The sequence below is a fragment of the Trichechus manatus genome, unplaced genomic scaffold (genome assembly GCF_000243295.1).
Source record: "Trichechus manatus latirostris isolate Lorelei unplaced genomic scaffold, TriManLat1.0 scaffold00025, whole genome shotgun sequence".
Taxonomy (NCBI): Eukaryota; Metazoa; Chordata; class Mammalia; order Sirenia; family Trichechidae; genus Trichechus; species Trichechus manatus.
Genome location: NW_004443961.1, coordinates 15,905,799 through 15,926,181, shown reverse-complemented (window position 1 = coordinate 15,926,181; position 20,383 = coordinate 15,905,799). Strand labels below are relative to the sequence as shown.

Sequence of the window (20,383 nt, the reverse complement as noted above, 5' to 3'; positions counted from 1 at the left end):
GGAGCAGACAGACCCTAATCAAATAATTACACAGATAAGTGTGTTATTCACAACCTGTAGTAAGTGCTATGACAGAAAGATACATTGTGATACAGGAGACTAATGTGGGTCTTGTATTGAATGGGAGAGGAGGGAGACTTCCTTTAGGAATAGAAGCAATATTTGAGTTGGAATCTGAAGTTTGAGCAGGAAATAACAAAGCATGGTGGAGGCTGGAAGGTGGGCAGGTAGGAGAACATTACCTTGAGGAAACGGTAATAAGAAGGACTAGTGGCAGAGGGGGTAGTAGCTAAACCAATGAAGATTGACACCCACTATTTTTACTCTAGTAGAAAGGGCTGATACTCACTGCTGTCCAGTCAGTTCCAACTCATAGTGACCCCATAGGGTTTCCAAGGCTTTAAATCTCTAAGGAAGCATACTGCCACATCGACTGTCACGTCTTTCTCCTGGTGAGCCACTGGTGGTTTTGAACCACCAACCTTTTGGTTAGCAGTCAACTGCTTTAACCACTGCACCACCAGAGCTCCTTAGAAAGGGCTGATAGGAGGGTAAAAATAACCCCAGTGAGACAAATGCCATGCATCCATTATTTTTACTCTAGGGAGGATTAGTGGTTCAGTGGAAGAATTCTCGTCTTCCACTCAGGAGACCCAAGTTTGATTCCAGACCAGTGCACCTCATGGCACAGCCACCATCCGTCAGTGTGGGCTTGTGTGTTACTATGATGCTGAACAGGTTTCAGCGGAGCTATCAGACTAAGATGGACTAGGAGGAAATGCCTGATGATCTGCTTCTAAACATCAGCTAGTGAAAACTCATGGATCACAAGGGTCTGGTCTGCCACTGATCATTTTTGGAGAATGATTTTTAGAGGAGAGCAGAATGTCAGTGACAGCCAGTGAAAACCCATGCATCACAAGGGTCTGGTCTGCCATTGATCATTTTTGGAGAATGATTTTTAGAGGAGAGCAGAATGTCAGTGATGGCTTTGCCCCATGACCACCTGGCTGTGAATGGGAGTATAACTCAAGATTGCCAGTGAGTGGGTGGAGAGCTCACGTAGACCTGGGTTAGAGTTTGGAATCTGTGACTTAACTGGTTGAGTGATGTTAGCTAGGTAGTCAATTTTTCTATACTTCAGTTTCCTTATTTGTGAAATTGAGGTAATAATAGTACTAATGGGTATTTTCTGAGGATTAAGAGAACTAATGTTTGTAAATTACCTAACACAGTATCTGCAAAATCTCAAATATTCAGTAAATCTAGCTATTATTAATAACAAGTCATCGTTTATTGTTATAAATAAATAAAAAATGCTGGGCTTTGCGAACGGAAAAGATAGAGGAATAAATGGGGAAATCTAGTTTTTCTTAAACCTGTTTAAGGGTATGTTCTTCAGGATCTTACCTCTAAACCTTCCGCCCACTAACTCAGACCATGAAGTTTTTGAGCACTGGGAGTATGCAGCCTACTTCTTGCCTGCCTCAAAAATGAAGGTTTTGGATGATGATAATATTTGAAGCTGTTAGGATGGTATGAATTAGGGAATCAAAGAATGAATAGATGGCTGTGGGAAACACCTGTTATTTGTTTACGGTGTAGAGAGAGTGAGAAGTTGATGCCAGAAAAACTAGAATAGTCAGTGTCTCTGCAGTCTAGACAGGAAGGAGAGTTAGTGCTGCAGGCTGCATTGAGAGCCGGGAGGACAAGGAGACTAGAAAAAGTGACCAGATGTCATGAGTACATTGCCTCTGGGAGTGGGTGTTTTCAGCAAAGTGTGTGGGCAGAGTCCAGATTACAAAATTAAAATGTAGGTGGTGGTGAGGAAGTGGAAACAGTGGGTTCTGGGGCTGTGGATTTTTCTTTCAAGAAATTCATGGTAAACACAAGCAGGAGGGATAATTACTTTTAAAAAGGTGTGGTGGTGTTGTCAGTTGCTGAAGAGTTGGCTCCAACTCTTGGCAACCTTTTGTAGAACAGAATGAAACATTGTCTGATCCTGAACCATCTTCATGATCTTTGATATGTGTGAGCCCGTTGTTGAAGCTGTTGTGCCAGTCCATCTCACTGAGGGCTTCCTTCATTTTCACTGACCTATTTTACCAACTGGTGTCCTTTTCTAGTGATTGGCCTTTTCTCATGATATGTCCAAAGGAAGCAAGAGGAAGTTTCTTTCACCATATGTCTGAGGAGCATTCCAGGTGTATTTCCTGTACGTTTGGTTGTAAATTGCAGGCTTAAGAAAATTTGCTATTATTTTTGTTGCTATTGGGAAGCTTAGGGGAGAGCTGATTGTGTAAGAATTGAGGAAGGAGTTAAAAGCGACTATTGGTGAGGCAGCATCCTGGAGGAGTTGAGAGCCCCTGTTATCCATATCCTTGTTTGAAAGTGTGAACCTACTTAATGATCTCTGCATACATAGGTTGGAACAGTATGACTAAACAGGGTCTGATCTTGGTGTCCCCTTTTTGCCTATTCATCCTGATCTCTGGAACAGTATCTGAGGACCAAACAAATAAATGGTATAACTGTTGCTGTTTACTTTCCACATACCTGATGACTATGATTCTTTTTCATTTCAGGCTTTTTATTTTCTTTTCTGAGTTTACATAATCTAAAATTTTTAAGCCTTTGCTCTTTGGTTTTAAATGCTTTTTATAATTCAGAGAATGTAACAGATACAGCTTGGTGTTGTTCAGAGTGCTGGGTAGAGAGTGGGAGGCACTCAAAAGTTTGCTGAATGAAGGAAGAAGTGAATGAGCTCACTAAAATGAAAACATATTTGTTACTGCTCTTCCCAACTGTCTCCTTGTAAAGCATGTACATTTTTGAGGCTTAACTGGCTTTGATAGTTTTATGATAATTTATTTTTTTAAAGTGTGGGTGAGTTGGCAGGTGATCACATTGGTTCTATTTTGTTGTGAATAAATAGTATGTCAAAGTCTTACGCTATTTCGAAAATGTTATTTAGAATAAAACTTCCTTTGAAGCCACAGTAGTCTCTTACTCAAAATATTTATTTAGACCATATTGTTTAAATATATATAATTCCCTTGAGGAACAATTGTAGTCTATATAAATCTGAATTCAAAACAAATAGACCTTCTGGAATTCATAGAAATACAAAATTGGTATTCCAGTGCTTAAATGTTTATATACAAAAGGAATTGAGGTGTTCCAGTATTTGTATGTTTAGGTACAAAAAGAGTAGAATTTGTAAAAAATGATGATCTGAAAAGTATAATTTCCAAATGTACCCAATGTATAAAGTTATTTAGGAAGAGAAAAGTATTTCAATATAAGGTAGTTTAAACTAGGTGAAAGAATGATTCAACCAGTGAACAATAAATATGTATAAAACAAAACAAATGTACAATATCTTAATTAGTTCTGGTCTTTGAATATAGGTGTAATTAAAGTTGGTGAAAGTATGCTTTAAACACAATGCAAAATAAGGCTATTTGTTTAAAATTACTAAATATTTTCAAATTAATAATTTAAAGTTTGCCTGTCTTTTATGCTGTCGTTAAAATACAGTTCTTGAGAGATCATCTCTTTTTATTGGCCATATTTTGATTTTGGTAAAGCCAGGGTGGTATTTTGTTAGCATACCTGAAAGCCTTTATTATTGCACTTTTAATGTCAGCGCCATATATGTTTGAATGTGTTAAACATTTATTATAAGTAAATCTGCGTGGGCATTATAGTTTGTAAAGTGCCTCGTTATTTAGTAGAAACACTGTTTGCTAAACTTTTGTTGTTGTTGTTAGTGTTCCCTTTCACTGAGAATTCATTAACTAATGGATATTTTATTTAAAGAACTGATCACTAACCTGTGAAGATCTGATATATTGCTATTGGAATGACAATAATAACTTTTGGGAGAAATATTTCTCCTTACAACCTACACATACTTACTAGTCTTGCTTAGTCAGCATTTCTTTTGGTGCCCTTATTTCATTACTAATACATATAGGAAAGTTTTACATAATTAGACTCCGGACATTGTAAGTTGTTGTTAGGTGTCTTGAGTTGGTTCCGACTCATAGCCACCCTGTGTACAACAGAACGAAACACTGCTGGGTCCTGTACCACCCTCACAGTTGTTGTTATGCTTGAGCCCATTGTTGCAGCCACTGTGTCAATCCATCTTGTTGACATCTTCCTCTTTTTCACGGACCCTCTGCTTTACCAAGCATGATGTCCTTCTACAGGGACTGATCCCTCCTGATAACACGTCCAAAGTATGTGAGACGTAGTCTCGCCATCCTTGTTTCTAAGGAACATTCTGGTTGTATTTCTTCCAAGACAGATTTGTTCTTTTTTTTGGCAGTCCGTGGTCTATTCAATATTCTTCACCAACACCACAATTCAAAGGTGTCATTTCTTATTTGGTCTTCCTTATTCATCATCCACCTAAAATGTTAGGCTGATTATACAATTGAGTATTTCTCTAGAGGTAGTAGAGGAACAAGTTAGGGAAGGAGGTGAAGAAGGGAAGGATTCAATAGTGAGAACCCCAGCAACAAATATTGAATAGAGACTCAGATTTAATGTTAATTAATGAAAGAGAAATAAATTTACCTAATCCAAATCATAGGGAGAAGTAAAAGCCTATCCAGTCTATTCCCTCTGAATGAACTTTGGCCCAAACTGTTAACAATATCTAAAATACTGACGATTACTAATGAGATCATTTATATAACAAATACAAGTGGTTTCAGGAATATGAGCATCTGAACTTATAAATGTAGCTTTCAGGCATAGATCTATAGTTTTAGGTATCCCCATGCCCACCTTCCTCACCCCACAATCAGTACTCATTGATTACATCTAAATCTGTACAGAGATCTTTTCCTGGCAATTCAGGTAGTTACAGTAGATTGTTAATATGTGAATGATCGGACTAAATCCCTCTATCTTCAAAATTTCTATGCAAATTAGAACTCAGTGCATGAGATAAATTTATTAACTACCGTCTAGGAGCATAGGTCAGCCTTAGCACAATTCTTAAGCATAGGTTTTTATCCATAAAATGTTACACTCCATTTATGCTAATTTTCTGTGGATTCACTTTATAATATAAACTGGTGAGGTAATTTTTTAAAAGTACTTGTAAGGAAATGAAAGATTTTTACTGTGTTTCTCAATTTTGGTAAAATACAAATGTACTGTTGCAGATAGAATATCTGCATATAAGTGGCTTTTTTCTGTTCTACTTCAAATCCAAAAACAAAATTTATTTTCTTGTATCACTGTTAAAAAGAGCATAGTTTTGTAGTTTTCAAAATAGGAGTGAAAATGGAATTATATACCAAGGGAAAAAAAAACCAACAACCAAGAAATTAAGAAGTGATAAATAACAAGAGAAATAGACTGGGCCTTATTGGGACAATGAAGATGTCTTTCACTCTGAAAAATAAATCATTTAAATGAAATCCATCAGAAGAAAAATTATATTCCAGTAATAATATTTGTATGCCACATTTTTGTTTACAGAACACTTTCACAAACATTTCATTTGAACATTGTATTAGAATGTATGTTTTTTACCTTATTGCCAAATGGATAAACTTAAATGGGAATACATATTAGCAGCAAGATGTTTTTATTTTTCTTTTGGATGCCTGGTGTTAGAAATCCAGCATCTTATAAAATGTGTAATCCTTTATTCTTGTTCCACTAGGTCTGCATTTCTAATTTAAAGCTTACGTATGAATGACATAAAACATTATATTAGTGAATGAATTTTGTTGCATTTTTTGTAAGAGGTTTAGATGTATCAAAATTTATTTTTAAAACTCTCCAGGCCTGTACCAAGTTAAAGCTTCTAAAAATGGAAGTGGGTATAGTTTATTAAAATGGTGAAAAAATATGGTCCCTTTGAACAGATGCTGATCCTTTTTGTTTTCTTCTATTTTTCAGGCAATCCGTTGCACACTGGTAAACTGCACATGTGAATGTTTTCAGCCAGGGAAGATTAACCTGAGGACTTGCGATCAGTGTAAACATGGCTGGGTGGCACATGGTGAGGAAAATCTGGGCTTTTCTTCCACCTCTTGCTATGTTCATGTTAATGTGTGTGTTTTTTTAGAGCAGTCACTGGCCTGGAGAAGAGAGGGGTCAGCTGTGCTCCAAGTGTTAGTTAACATTCCGCCTGTGCCTCTCAAAGAGCATATTCTCGGCTCCAAGAAGTAATGCTGGTGAGCAGCTCTCAGCAGAAGGGCACGATGTTTATAGGACAGTTGGGCCGTGGGGCTCTTACTGAGCATAGCAGCAGCCAGCAAGCACCAGGCCTGATGGAAACTCAAACATACCACAGTTGGCCTTTCAGGGCCTGGACCTCAGAGGGAAGCTGGCAAATCCTCTTTGCTTGGGAGAACTCCCCGATGACTGCTCACCCTTGTCATATGCCTTCAAGCTGAGTTTTTCCTTCCAGATGTTAAATATTGTATGGTCTAAGGTGGGTGAGAGAGTGAAGGGGAACATTATTTGGCTGATGTCTGAAAAAATAATCTGTAAATACTCCTTTCATTGTGCGTTGGGATTGGAGTTGGGTGGTGCGTGTCGGGGGTGGAGGTGACCCAGAGTGAGAGCTGGGAGTGTTGAGGCTTTTTGCCAAATGCACATAGCTGTTCCGTCAGTGTGCATTGATTATATTCTTATGTATGGTTTAAGTTTATTACATTTAGGGAAACGTAGACTTGGAAATAAGTAGAGATTATCTTCACCTCCTAGAGACTTTTTCTTTACTTCTTCTACTATAGAATTTAAAAAATATAGGTAATGTTTTTAAAAGAAATCCTGGCTTGAGGTTTTTTGACAGCCTGGAGTATTGGCTCTTAAGTGGACATATTCTTCATTCTCAAGCAGTGCCAAATATCCAGTGGGTTGTATTTTTATAAATGTCATGTTATTCTAGCAAGATCTGAGATAACAACACAGGGCAATGCCTTGAAATGCTTTTAATTTATCATGTACTTAGCTTGTTTAGGGCATGTGTGGTGGAGTTGCAGGGACATTTCAGCCATGTGTCTCTGAGAGAAGGGGGCAGATACAATAGTATGAGGGGAATACACTGGAAGGAGTATGCTTGGCAGACATAGCCACAATCTGGCAATCCTTCTGTGCCCCCAGGGATGGAACTCCTTCCTGCATACATAGCAGCCCTTAGTCCAGTCTTGAGCCAGGAATGAGCTGTTGTTACTTTTGCAGTCAGTCTATGTTAACTGCATTCAAGAATTTAATTTCTTCACAGACCTCCTTCTTTCCCTGAAGTGTAGTGTTAGTTCTGCTAGGTAATAGGTAAAGAGCGTGTGCCCCAAGCCTGTCCAGCCCCATGAGGTTACTGGAGGTAGTAGTAGCATGGGTCAAATCCTGGCTCTGTCATTTATATGGCATGTTACTTAACATCTCTAGATCTCAGTTTTTTTTTATCTGCAAAATAGCATTAACAGTAACTACTTTGCAGGGTTATTGTGAGAATTAAAAATAAAACCTATAAGACCTTCAATTATATATGTTAAAAATAAACAACAAGATGATGGATGAGCAGAAATGGATGGTCAGTAATCAAACAAAGGACTTTTCATTTATTCATTCATGTTTTCCAAAGCCGTCTTGTATTACCACCATCCGTCTATCATGGTAGACTTGTGAGTATAAAAGTTTACTGTGTTACCCAAAGTTTGTTTCTATCCAACTTCCATGTGTGTATTATATTAGTAGTGTAATGGAGGAAAAAAGCAATATTTTTTCCTTCCTGAACAACATAAATTATTCCTGGCCAATGGTTGTTCCTAAGGCTTTCTGAACGATGTGATGTTTACCCAATTTGAGGAAGAGATTTCTGTTACACCAGACTATGTTTTTCCTACTGTACCATTAGAAATTCTGTGTTTCTGGGATATTAATGTTGAGGTTTCATAGATCTAAGGAAAATGAAATACAGTTCTTTCCTCCACTGTCATTACTACCTTGACCTCTTTTCTTCTTCACAACAGGAGCATATCTGTACACAACTCAAAAAACATACAAGTGGGTATGCAAATCCCACTCTTTCCCGTTCATCAGGGCACATATGACAGAGAGGGCTGGATTTTAGCCTTTGAGTTGGCAGTGTGTTGAGAGAACCCACTCTTTTAGCCTTCAGCATTTCAACTAATTGCTTCATTCCCTCCCCTTGTATAGAAACCCTGAAATTATGTCTCCAATTATTACTTCTCAGAGGGGAAACAAGCAGTCTTCTTGGCTGCCTTACAAAGGACAGTGTCCTATGTGTGGGGCAAGGAGGAAGTGACTTGATTTTTTTAGTGTGTAATTTTTTTCTGAAAGTGGATGGAACAGCAACAAGACTACCAGGATATATTTCGTAGAGTTGTTTCATAGTAGCGCTGAACACACTTCACCTATTACATTGCTATAAAAAATATATTTTAATACCTGCTACTAAAGAATATCCAAATACCAAGTTCAGATGTTCTTTTCAAAAGAAGAGTTTTTAATGTAAAACCATATTCTGCATATAGTCTTCAGAATATTTGTTGGTCTCTCTTGAATAAATGGCTTCATGTATCTCCTTTGTTAGTACCTTTACTTTCTTCATAAGATTTTGGATTTCATGGGTTATTATATATCAAATATAATGCATATATTTAATATAGACACACATTATATTTGTGTGTCTGTGTGTGTGTATGTGTGTGTTACTCTTCATTGTTTTACAGATTGCTTCTTGAGCCTGCTTGAGTTATTGACATTAGGTGCTTTACAAAAATCTTGAGAAAAATGTTTTAAAAATCAAACAGGAGAATGATTAATTCATTATACTACAACACCAAGATTTTGAAATTACTCACTGGGATGCATTACTGTTCAGAAATTACTTCCTTGAAATCTTAAGCACCATTGAGTTAAGGGGGGAAAAGTTCCTTGAATACCAAAAGATGTTTTCTACTGAAGAAATGAAGAATTTCCACAAGCACCCCCTCCCCCAAATTAATGAATTTTAGTTCTTTTTCTTGGTAATTGAAAGCAGGGCTTTTTTTAATTGAATTTTATGTAAGACAAGCTTTTTGTTTGTTTTTTGGTGTAGGGTGTATAATAATTTAGTTGATAGGCTAAAAATAGCCCAGAGTTGCCATTTCTAATTTTGTCATGTTTTTCTGTTCCCTTGGATAATGGACTCCAGCAAATTGCCCTTAATTCATGTAATTGAATTTTTTTAATACCTGTTTTTATTGCCTTCTCAATACTTTTCTTTTATTAATCTAAAACAGTCTGAGTGAATCTTGAAAGAGTGAAAAATATTTCCTACAAGTTCAATTCTTTTTGTTGAAAAGTGCCAAAGTAAGATATCAGGATAAGTTCAAGTTCAGCAATGGGCTTTTTTTGTGGTCATGTAAATGCTTATGTTGTTAGAAGTTCAGTTTTTTGAGTTTTGACCTTTCCCCCCATACAAGAGTGGAATCCTGCCATTTGCAGAATTGAGGCTTAAGTCAAGAATTTTACATAGTCTTAAAAATTGGCAGATATTACCAGTATACCCCCAGTGGTGGGTAAGGCGAGTGGGAGGAGGAGTATTTCCTATTCATCGTTCTTTTTTGGAGAATCTCTGTTTATAATGAGAAGTGTTAGCAATAAGCATATGTTGCCTTTGTGAAGTTGGAGGCATGTTGCAAAGGTTGATAACACTGTACTAAACCATTTTTATTATTTATTATTTGCAAATTAATTTTAACATCCATAGTACAGATGAAGATTTTGTTTCTAAACAAATAAAGGTAAATTAAATAATAGTTTAAGAAATTACTTAATGACAGTCCAAGACAACTGGAAAATTATTATTTTTTTCTTTGATGGTATATGTTTTATTTGTGTATTTCATAAAAGAGGTGGACAGACTTTTGAAAGATAATTTATTTTCCTTTATGAGATCGATTATTTTCACTTCTGACAAAGCTTGTTTTTAAAACTACGTTAAAAAAACAAAAACAATTCCATGGTTCCTAGGTATGTGTGGTGAGCATTTGACAAGGGTATGAGACTGATGAATACAAACATATTATAAAGTTTAAATGAACCCCACAACAGCTTTCTTGGTGCAAATACTTTTCATTATAGAATATTTTGACTTTAAACCAAAAGGATGTGCCATGCCAACAAACCATGTGAATGCTAGACTTTTCATTCACGTCCAAGTAATGTGAATGAATGCTAGTATTAGCAGTACTTCCTTTGGCCAAGGTCTGCCTGCAAGAGTGCTTGTTGCACTGGAGTTCTTGAGACTTTTCCTTTTATTATTTTCTATAAATGCGATTTCCCTTCCTTCCTGGCAGTTCATTCAAGGGAAAGACAGTTTAATAATTATATTAATGTAATGTGTATTAATATAATTAGTTTAAATATTTGCTCATCATGCTAGCTGTCTTCCTGCTTGTATTTTTTCCAAGCTACTCGATTTTTGTTGTGTAAGATGTGAGCAGGCTTGGCCTGCATCGTTTGGACATCAATCAGATATTTTTTAAACATATATGTGGAGTACTGTGGCAAGTATCCTTCAGTTCTTTAGTTCTGTACCACAGGAAATAGTGAGCAGTATAAAACTGATGTAGTGCCACATACCTCCCAGCTTTATAGTTTAATGTACTGTAAGACTTAATAGTCATATAACCCATTAATTTCAAACCTTTCTTTTTCATAATTCACCGGAAGTAATTTTTTTCTTTTTTTCCCCCAGTGTCATTGAGTTTAAATTCTTAGCTCTTACTTGGTATATCTTAGAGCTGTCAGATAAAATAAGGCTATCCAGTTAAATATGAATTTCAGATAAACAATAAGTTTTAGTGTAAGTATGTTCTATGTAAATTTAACTGATGTCCTATTTGTTGTTGTTGTTGTTGTTTTATTTGTTTTGCTAAATCTGGCAACTCTACACCTAAAAGAATCCCCAGGTCAGACTCAAATAGCATAATTAAGTCATAAATCAGGACCTTTGGTCCTTGGTATTCTTTATGAAAAATCTTTTAATTATATGAGTCCCACCTGCAGAACATGAGATCTCAGTATTTTATTTATACATTCTTCAAAGGTGTTGGAGTCATGGTACCTAATGGACTCAAGCTGGGCAGATCAAAACCAGTAATTTTACATTTTGTCTTATGAAAGGTCATATGTCTTTGTTATTTGCCCCAGTCTGTATTCTGCTTATGAATTGTCTAAACACATTTAGAAGTAGTTAGTTTGTCACCAACTGATAGCACTATAATATTCTCCCTGAAAAGAACTAGTATAACTAAAGTAATAATAACCTTTCCTTCCCGCATCTCTTTTCTTCCCTAGTCTTGTCCCCTTCCACACTGGTTAGAAAGTACTCTATCGCAAGCAAGAAAGCCTGACATTTCCATGATTTCATGCTCATTCTGTGTGAATCAGCAGCAGTTTCTATATGGTAATTTTTCAAAATGAGGAGAGGAGGGTGAAAAAATCTGAGTTTCCTCTGACAAAGGAAGATAATGCTCCCAGCTATTAACCTCTGCCAGACACCAAGCACTGGCCTCCCTTTTGCTCCCCTGGAGATTGGCCCAGGAAGAGTGAATTACCCACTGGGAGAAAATGGTTGCAGAGGGAGGGGTGCTTAGGACTTAGCGAACAGTGTAACGGAAGTACTAGTTTGAGACCATCTCAGCACAGGGAAGTGAACGCAGGCTAAGCGATAGCAAAGTGAGAACTTGATCCTTCTGGGAAGGTGTAGATGGTCATTTGTCTAGGGCTTTGGTTAGAAACACGTGGATAAACACACCATAGTCCTCGTCCCCTGGTACATCGGTTTGGAACAGCTGGAAAGTAACGCAAAAGTGTATTTCTTCAAAGGAATTTGTCTTTCTGGTAGACTTAGTACTTCCAGATTGTGATTCTGAAACTTGGCTGTGCCCAGCCGCAAAATTCCTTTTTATACAGAAAAACCAGCTTTTAATCGTCTCCTAGCTCTGGTGTCTCCATGGGCAAAGTCCTTGAGCATTTCTCACTTTTATTTTAGAGAGGAAACACAACGCTGTTTTCCTGCCTGGCATAGGAGTCTTCTGTTTGACCCAAGGGCACGGTGTCTTTTGCCTCTCTCCTTTACTCCCTGATCATCACCTCTGATAAGCTTTAAAGGGAGGACATCCTTACAAATGTAAAGGTTTGGTGCTTGATTAATGGAGTTAACTATATTCTTTTTGTGTCCCTGAGCTGCTTATTTTGATTTGTTTTTCAGCCTGCCCAAGTTTGGGATGGTACTTTGAACTCTTTTAAGTTTTTTTCTTTTAATCGCAGCACAAACAGTTCCACTCACTTAAAGTCCTAGGCTGTCTGCCTATCACCCCCTTCCAGATTTTTTTCTAATTCATTCTATTGCAGATGGAACCTAAGGTTAAGTGTGACAAGTCCTGGCTACTAAAGTCTGATCAATGCGAGTCTACTGCCAAAGAGTTTCTGGAGAGGATATTGTTAGCTGTTGTTGTGTTGGCTCCCAACCCATGGTGACCCCATAAACAACAAAATGAAACACTGCCTGGTCTTGTGCCATCCCCATGATCAGTTGCAGATTTGACCATTGTGATCCATAGGATTTTCCTTGGCTGATTTTCGGAAATAGATCACCTAGACTTTCTTTCCAGTCTGTCTTTCTTCCTAGTCTGTCTTGGTCTGGAAGCTCAACCGAAACCTTGTTCAGCATCATAGCAACGCACATGCCTCCGCTGACAGACAGGTGGTGGGTCGCACATGAGGTGCTTTAACTCGTAATAGAACCCAGGTCTCCTGCATGGAAAGGTAGAATTCTACACTACCACTAAACCATGATGCCTGCAGAGAAGATGTTATATTGAAACATGCAAACCTCGGGCCCCATTGTATGGAGAGACTTCAGGTCAGGTACATGAATTGGAGGCAAGTAGAATAGCAGATGAGAGTATAGGTCTCGAGCAAGACTGGGTTCACATTCTGCTTCTACCACCAACTATCACTAGAACCTTGGCCAAGTGATATAGTCTCTGTTTTCTTATCTGTGAAATGTGGATAATGAACCCTTTATTCATAGGGTTCTTCCTAGAATTAAATGAGATAATTCAGGTGCCCTGTACATAGTAAATACTTAATAAATGTTAGTTGTTGCAATTGCAAAACTCTTACAAGAATAAAGCTTCCACCTTGAAGACACAGACAATATCTTAACATAGTTTAGTGGTTAAAAGTTGTGGGTGGCCAGGCCAGTGGTCAAATCTCATCTCTTTTGTTAGTAGTGCCTCTGTGTCCCGGTTCTTTTCTCTCTAAATTTAAATAATAGGAATATACCTAAATGTCAGGGGGTCCTTAGGTGGTGCAAATGGTTAACACACTTGGCTGCTAAGCAAGAGGTTGGAGACACCTCTGAAGTAAGGTCTGGTAATCTGTTTAGGAAAAATCAGCCATTGAAAGTGGAATGGAGCACAGTTCTACTCTGACACACATAGGGTCACTGTGAGTTAGGTCAACTCAGTGGCCATTGGTTAACTGGTTTGCCTAAATTGCACAAGGGAGTTTTGAGGAGGATTAAATGAAACAGTGGGTTTAGTCCCATATTCTGGTACAACAGTATTAGTTGCTAGTATTATTGTTAATATCTAGAGTCTCACTTAAGGTGTGCATCCTCTTTCAAGAGAAGGTCTTCTTCAGTGCCCAGTAGAAGAGTTCAGGTCACCAATTCTTTTGGTTATGAGGGCTGGCATTCTTTAGATGATGTTGTTTTCAGCAAATCCAGCACAGTTCCATGATCTTAACATATCCCCTAAAATGTCGTTTGAGCCCTTGTTTGAACAGAGTAGGAAAACACTTTACCCCCAAAGGTCACATTTAGAGAAGTGCAGACCAGTTGGATTGAATTTTAGAGCACTTATCTATTGAAATGTTAAATCCAAAAACCAGAAACAGCTGACTTTTAGACAGTTAAAGCTGTATTTGCCAAATTTTCACACCTATCTTCTTGCATGTGAAGTGCTTTGGTGGGCTAACCACTTTATCATTTTATTGCACTTTATTACATCATAAATTTTTATATCTTGCTATAACGATCCTACAGGAAGCTTAATTGTTTATAGGAACATCTTAATTAACTGGAGTTCACCAGGTTAAGCAGAGCACAAATTGAAGGAGTTATAAATTAAACACACTCAACCCCTCTCCTTTTACTTAGAATGCACTGTTCAGATAGACTAGGAAATTCACCTGGGTCGTAGGACCCAGGATGCCTCAGCAATATCTTGGTGAGGCTCTCAACCATTCTGCCTGCTCCAGAATGTCTTGTATGATGAGTACTCCACCCTCCCTCACCTTTTTTTTTTTTTTTTTTTGTATTGAAACCAAATCACTGGATGAGAAAAGCGTGATATTTTAGATAGAATTCTCACTTTTATTCTGGGAGGCCTAAAATGTTGTTTTTACACTCCATTCCTTAACCCATTGCCTGGTGCTGTTTGGTTGATAGTGACACACGTGACCCCATGTGTTATCGAGTAGAACTGCTCCAGAGGGTTTTTAAGGCCGTAATCTTTACAGAAGCAGATTGCCAGGCCTTTCTTCCTCAGTGCTGCTGGGTGAGTTCGAACCACCAACCTTTAGATTGGTAGACTACTGTAAACCATTTGCACCCCCCCATTTCTTACCAGGTTTTTAAAAAGAGTAGTGCCTTCCAAGAGGGTGAGTTTTTGTAACTCATCAGAAGCTTCTTGAATTAATCTTCGATTAATTAGTGAGCATAGCATTGTATGGAAAGTATTGTAAGGAGTTAACTACCACAACTGGGTAGACTTGTCAACAGTATCTGATAAGGGGCCCAGTAGTGAAGTCCCTCTCTCCTTGGAGCTGCTCCTTGATACTCAGGGTCTTTGGTATTCAGGGAAGGGAAGTCTTCACCCTGCCTCATGCTTTGCAGCCTGCTGTATGGTGAAGTAACACTATAAATACAAACCCAATTCATCAAACAGTCTTGTTGGGCCTTACATTGAAATGGCCAAAAAATGCAAAGGGAACACTAGACTTGGCTGTCTAATAAGGAAGCCACTGTTGTGACTATTGAGCACTTGGAAAGTGGATTGTCCTAATTGAGATATGCAGTAATTATGAAATATGCAGTAAATATTGAAGACTTAGTCCAGAAAAAAGAATGTAAAATAATAATTTTGTTTTATTAACTCTGTTGGTAATATTTTGCCATAAAATGTTAACAAAAGATACATTTTTAAAATTAATTTCATTGTTTAAATAGCAACTAGAACATTAAAAATCCTATATATGGATTGTGTTATATTTCTGTTAGACATCTAGACCTAGGTATGAAGTAATGCATTTGGATAACTTAAGCCCAGCTTAAACTTGTTTGCTGGCAGAGTAGTTAGAATTGGTATAAAAATCCCCAAAATCAAAATCCAGGCTCTTGTCGGCCCTTCACTCATCACAGTAAACCCTCTCCAGGTTCAAGTCTTCACTCTGGCTGCACTGTTGATCGAGTCCAGTCTTCCCTCTGCGCTGGTCATCAGGGAAGAGGGCTCCCTCAGGAGCAATTAAGAGTTCCCTTCTGTATGCTCTCGACGCACTTGGTTGAAACTCGAAGAGTAGTTTCTGTGTAGTACCGATCCCTCCACTAGTTTGAGCTCAGAAAGGGCAGCTCTTCATCTTGCCTGGCACCTACTGCACTATCTGCCGTGTGGTACACGGAACAAAGGTTTATGGAAACTCGAACAGTCTCTGATTCCTAATTGCCAGTTTCTTTTGCAGCCGCCTCTTCACATTTTGAGTGGTAATCACAGCCTCCAAACAACTTGTCTTTAGTTCCATTTCTGCATTTTTCTGTTCCGGCCCTCACTCTCTTTTCACCTTTGCTGTCTTCAAGACAATGAAACAAGTGAAAGGCAGGTGAGACGTTTTAGTATCCTAACTAACCAGGAAGTAAATCTTGGGGAAGTTAAATTTGCTTGATCATTAACAGATGTTGGCATTTTTGTTTTATTCAGAAAATATGGTCTTGAGTGAAATACCTTCCACTTTTATTTGGGAGTGCTTCAGCACTCCTTTTCCTAAAAAAAAAAAAAGTGTGAGGGTAAGAAATTTCTGCCTCCCCTGTCCCTTTTTGGCTGCTCGTGTTTTCCACTATCAGTAAAAATTAAAAAACAAATCAACCTCTAACATAAAAGAGAACACCTGTTTGGCTTGGAGAAATTGGCTAGGGAGGTCTTTTTCCTGACAGGCCAAAAGCGACCATCACAAGGCCCCTTAAAAAAAAAAAAGTCTTTTTTTTTCCCTTTATTTCATGTGAGCATTGGCAGAACCTCTGACAAGCAGTTCTTCATATTTTATTATGTTCTTGTCTGCAGAATCTCTGTCAGGCAAAAACCTTGTCAGCGGAAAACCTGTCGTAGGATCAGAGTAGACAAAAACAGGTGTCACACAGGCAGTCAAAACTGAAGGAAAAAAAAGATTAGGCTAAAGAGAGAGAGGCAGACAATTACATTAATGCCATTGCTTTTATCTTATAGATGTGTGTTATTATCTCGGGGTGCTGAGTGCGCAGTTGCCTCAAAGAAAAGTAGACAGGAGACAAGGGGAAACTTGATAGTTATTAACTGAAGAGGCAGTGTGTCAAAGCTGGATTGGGTTCAAAGTTTTGCAAAGAAAAAAAAAAAGCTGCAGGCAGCAGCAACGACTGTGGTTCTGCTTTCGGCTACATAAACCTAGTAGCGATCTAACATTTTCTACTTGGAAACAGAGCATAGAGAGAAAAATTAATGAAAGATTTCAGCAGAGGTTTTTAGGGGTAACATTTATTCTATATATGTGCAACGGAATCATAACATTTTCTCTCTTATAAAATCTTACCACAATGTGAGACACGGTGAGGCGTTTGTCAGTTCAGCTGTGTTGTTTGGATATTTTTAAAACACCTATTATCAACACACTTTTAATTAAAAAAAGCTATTAAGAAGCCCTTTTACTAAGTGTGAACATCTGTATGTGCAAGCTGTAAATTAGGAGATCGTATGAGTGCCTCAGTCAGAGGCAAGTGAATTTGGCAAGTGTTTTCTATTACTGGTTTTTAAATACAATAAAATATCTAAAGGAAAAATGGCTACTTTTTAAAGTTTGTGTTTATTTTCTGTATTATGCCAGTTGGTAGTGATTAAAAGAATGTTCCTTCTAATTAGAAAAATAGGATCGTTATCATCATCAAATTGGTAACCAGAATTCAAAGAGCTAACCAGTATCTCCCCTGTTTTTTTGTTCACATTTTTTTTTGGGACTAGTTCTTTACTGAACGTTCGTGCTCCATTAAATATTTGTGATGTTGTAAAATAGTTTCATATTGCCAGTGCCCTAAACTCTGAAGGATTTTTAGCCTTGTTGATAACTCATACACGTCAAGTAACCAGCTAATGGAGGATGGGATGGTAACTTTTAAGTTTCCCTGTCCTCTCGATCGTATGTTGATCATGTTAGTGGAAAGGCCCGAAAGCATTGCTCTAGTCTTTAAGATTGTTTGCTCCTACCTTTAGAAATTGGTTGGTTGAGACTTTTCCTAAGCCTTAAGCCTGCCCTCTTAGCTCTTTTTACGAGCAAATCTTTATATAGGGCCTTTTATCCCACCAGTCAGGGATGCAGAACAGTGTGATACTTGATATATGCATTAAGCAAATCCAGCAATAGAGAAGAAAACACACATCAGTGTCAAAAGTGTGTGTGATAGCCCAGAATTTTAGGGGGTTATAGTGGTGGGGAAGAAAAGATTGATTATGGATTTAGAATGAGATTTCAGGCTGACTTGCTGGGGAAGAGAGGGAAAAATACTTGCGACGCAAAGGTGATGTCCATTTAAAAACAAAGAAAAGATTGAATATAATCATTTCTTTCTTTTAGATGTTTACTGCCAGTTGCTGGCTTTTTGTATTACTGCTTTTCTCAATTTGGAAATAATTTCCTCTCTACATCTGATAAAGAGTTTAAAGCATATATATGTTCTATCAAATAATAAATATGCCTTGCATTTACAGTGCTTCCTTAAATTCTTATATAGATGTATGCTGCTTCAAGAAAATTAAATCTTTAGAGCTAATAAATTGGAGGTGGGGTGATTATTTCCTTACACAAGAATTCATAGTTTGTGTGTGTGTGTGTGTGTGTGTGTGTGTGTGTTTTGGTTGCTAGTTTATTTAATAAAAGGACTTACATGTTAAGTTTAAGTTGCATATTTCGTAGTTAACATTTTACATGGGTTATGTTTTATAATCAGCAACATTTAACTCATCGATGTATAAATCTAATAAAGCAGGGTTTGTGTAGGCAACTTTCAGCCAGCCTTGGTGACTGGAGATAGAACAGCAACAGTGATGATAATATCCCAAACCTGATTTCTGCAAGTAGATTCAGTTACCAAATCTCTTCCTAGATCTGCTGTCAAGTTTGCAGATTACATTTTCTCTTTTCCTCTTACTACCTTTCTGGTGGAGTTGCTGCAAATGAGCAAAGACATGCCCGAAAAAATGGGCCATGTAAGGGAGGAGAAGAAATAAAAACCAAGGACCTGTTTAATCTGCTAACCAAGAGAGGGAGCTTCTGAATAACCAAGCGTTGACAGTCTCCTTCTATGTGTGCCTCAATCAGACTTTAATGATTTCCAAAGTCTGTTGTGAAGACTTTATTATGCATAAGGCCATAGGGGGGAAATGCCAATCAGTTTGAAATATCAGCTATAGTGTCTCAAGTGAATCTCAAATTCCACCTGGGGCTAATTGTGGGTGTTTACGTGTGTATATCCTCGCACTCTCAAAGCTACATGTCAGCTGGGAGTGATTAAAATCCCTAGGACAGTAGGGACTTATTGAAACTACTTTTGTCCCCCTTTCCTCCTCACAGTTTAGAATCTTATTCATAATGGACCATGAGTCTATTCATATGCTATTTCTCATGTATTTCGGGGTAAGAAAAAAAAATGAAGGACCATTCACCTAAGGTATATAAGGCATAGTAATGTAATCAGGGTTTATGGAGGCTTAGTGGAGTTTTTTCGGCTTAAAAACACTGACCCACTATTTGTTCAAGAAAAAAAATAAACCCTTCACACACAAGGGCTGACAATTTTTATCACCAGGTTTGGGGATCAACTCTTTCAGCTACATATCAGTTCTCCTCTTCTTTCCTTAAAAAAATCCTAGAAGCAGGCTTTCTCTCTCTTTGGTATTAAATATCCTAATTAATTCAACCTTGACAGTTACAGTTAGAAAGTTGTGACTTAAATGGAACATGAGTTATTTTGTACTTAATTTGCTCCCAATTACATAGTTCTTTCCCCAAAAGTAATACTGGAATGTGCAGATCTAAATATTACTTCAAGTTATAAGGAATTTTTCTCTTAATCACAACCATTGCTCTCCTTCATGATGCCCTGAATCACTGACAAGTTTCTCATATGTCATCAGTGCCATTTATTAATGTTCTCCCCAAGTACTAAGGCTTTTATTAGGATCTGGCTTACAATCTATAGTTAGGTTAAGCCTTTGCTTTGAGCCCTCATGCTCTTACCTAGTAAGAGAGCTAAATCTTATAATGGGCAAGGATTGATGTTATAATGATTCCAAAGGGCCCCTTTATGATGAAATTCAAAATACACAAAATCCCGTTAAATCTGTAGAAGCTCATGGGCTAGCTACATTGAAATGACAGATCATTAAAATGGGTATTTTGTGCATATTATAAAGTGTGATATAGTTGGAAATTATTGGTCATATTAGCAACAATGAAGTACCACCCACCCTCATAAACTCTGATGTTATGGCCTGGGCATTTGAGGTAGGAAGAGAGAACAATATTCAGTTTATAAGTAACTAAAACTTAAAACCTGACCCTAGGAATTGCTCTAGTAAATTCCTGTCATTAACAACTTTATTTTAGAACTCTTAAAGTAATCATGGAAAGTATTCTATAAAAACAATCTCTTTAAAACACACATTAATTGCTAATCTATTTGGAATTAAAATTAAAATAGCATTTAAGGACACAGTGCTCCTAAATCTGACCACTCGATGCTGTTACAACTTGGAATTCTCCGAGGAGTTTGAGGCAAGAGACATGCCCTTCTCAAAACAATTAGCTTTGCAATTTAAGGCTCACTTGGCTTTATCCCAGATTGAAAGAATATGGTTTTTTTTTTCCTTGTAAAATCGCTTCAAATTAGCATTTAAAAATTTTAAAATATGCAGGGCAGGACTGGATATTAGTAACATAAAAGGTTTCCTTTTAGACTACTTTCACACAAAATTTTAATCGTTTTATTCTCCAAAGTAGGGGAGTTTTGAAAAATCTCTCCCCTTTCCTC

The 20,383-nt window shown here is 37.5% G+C and overlaps 1 protein-coding gene across 2 annotated transcripts in view; it reads left to right on the top strand.

The window, feature by feature from the left end:
• The window catches only part of BNC2 (basonuclin zinc finger protein 2), a 319,682-nt gene that overhangs the window by 144,471 nt on the left and 154,828 nt on the right, over positions 1–20,383 (top strand). For both annotated transcript variants that reach the window (XM_023728635.1, XM_004373507.2), the window contains one exon: positions 5,929–6,031. In XM_023728635.1, coding sequence (XP_023584403.1) covers positions 5,929–6,031 — 103 coding nt within the window. The remainder of the gene's footprint in view (positions 1–5,928; positions 6,032–20,383) is intronic.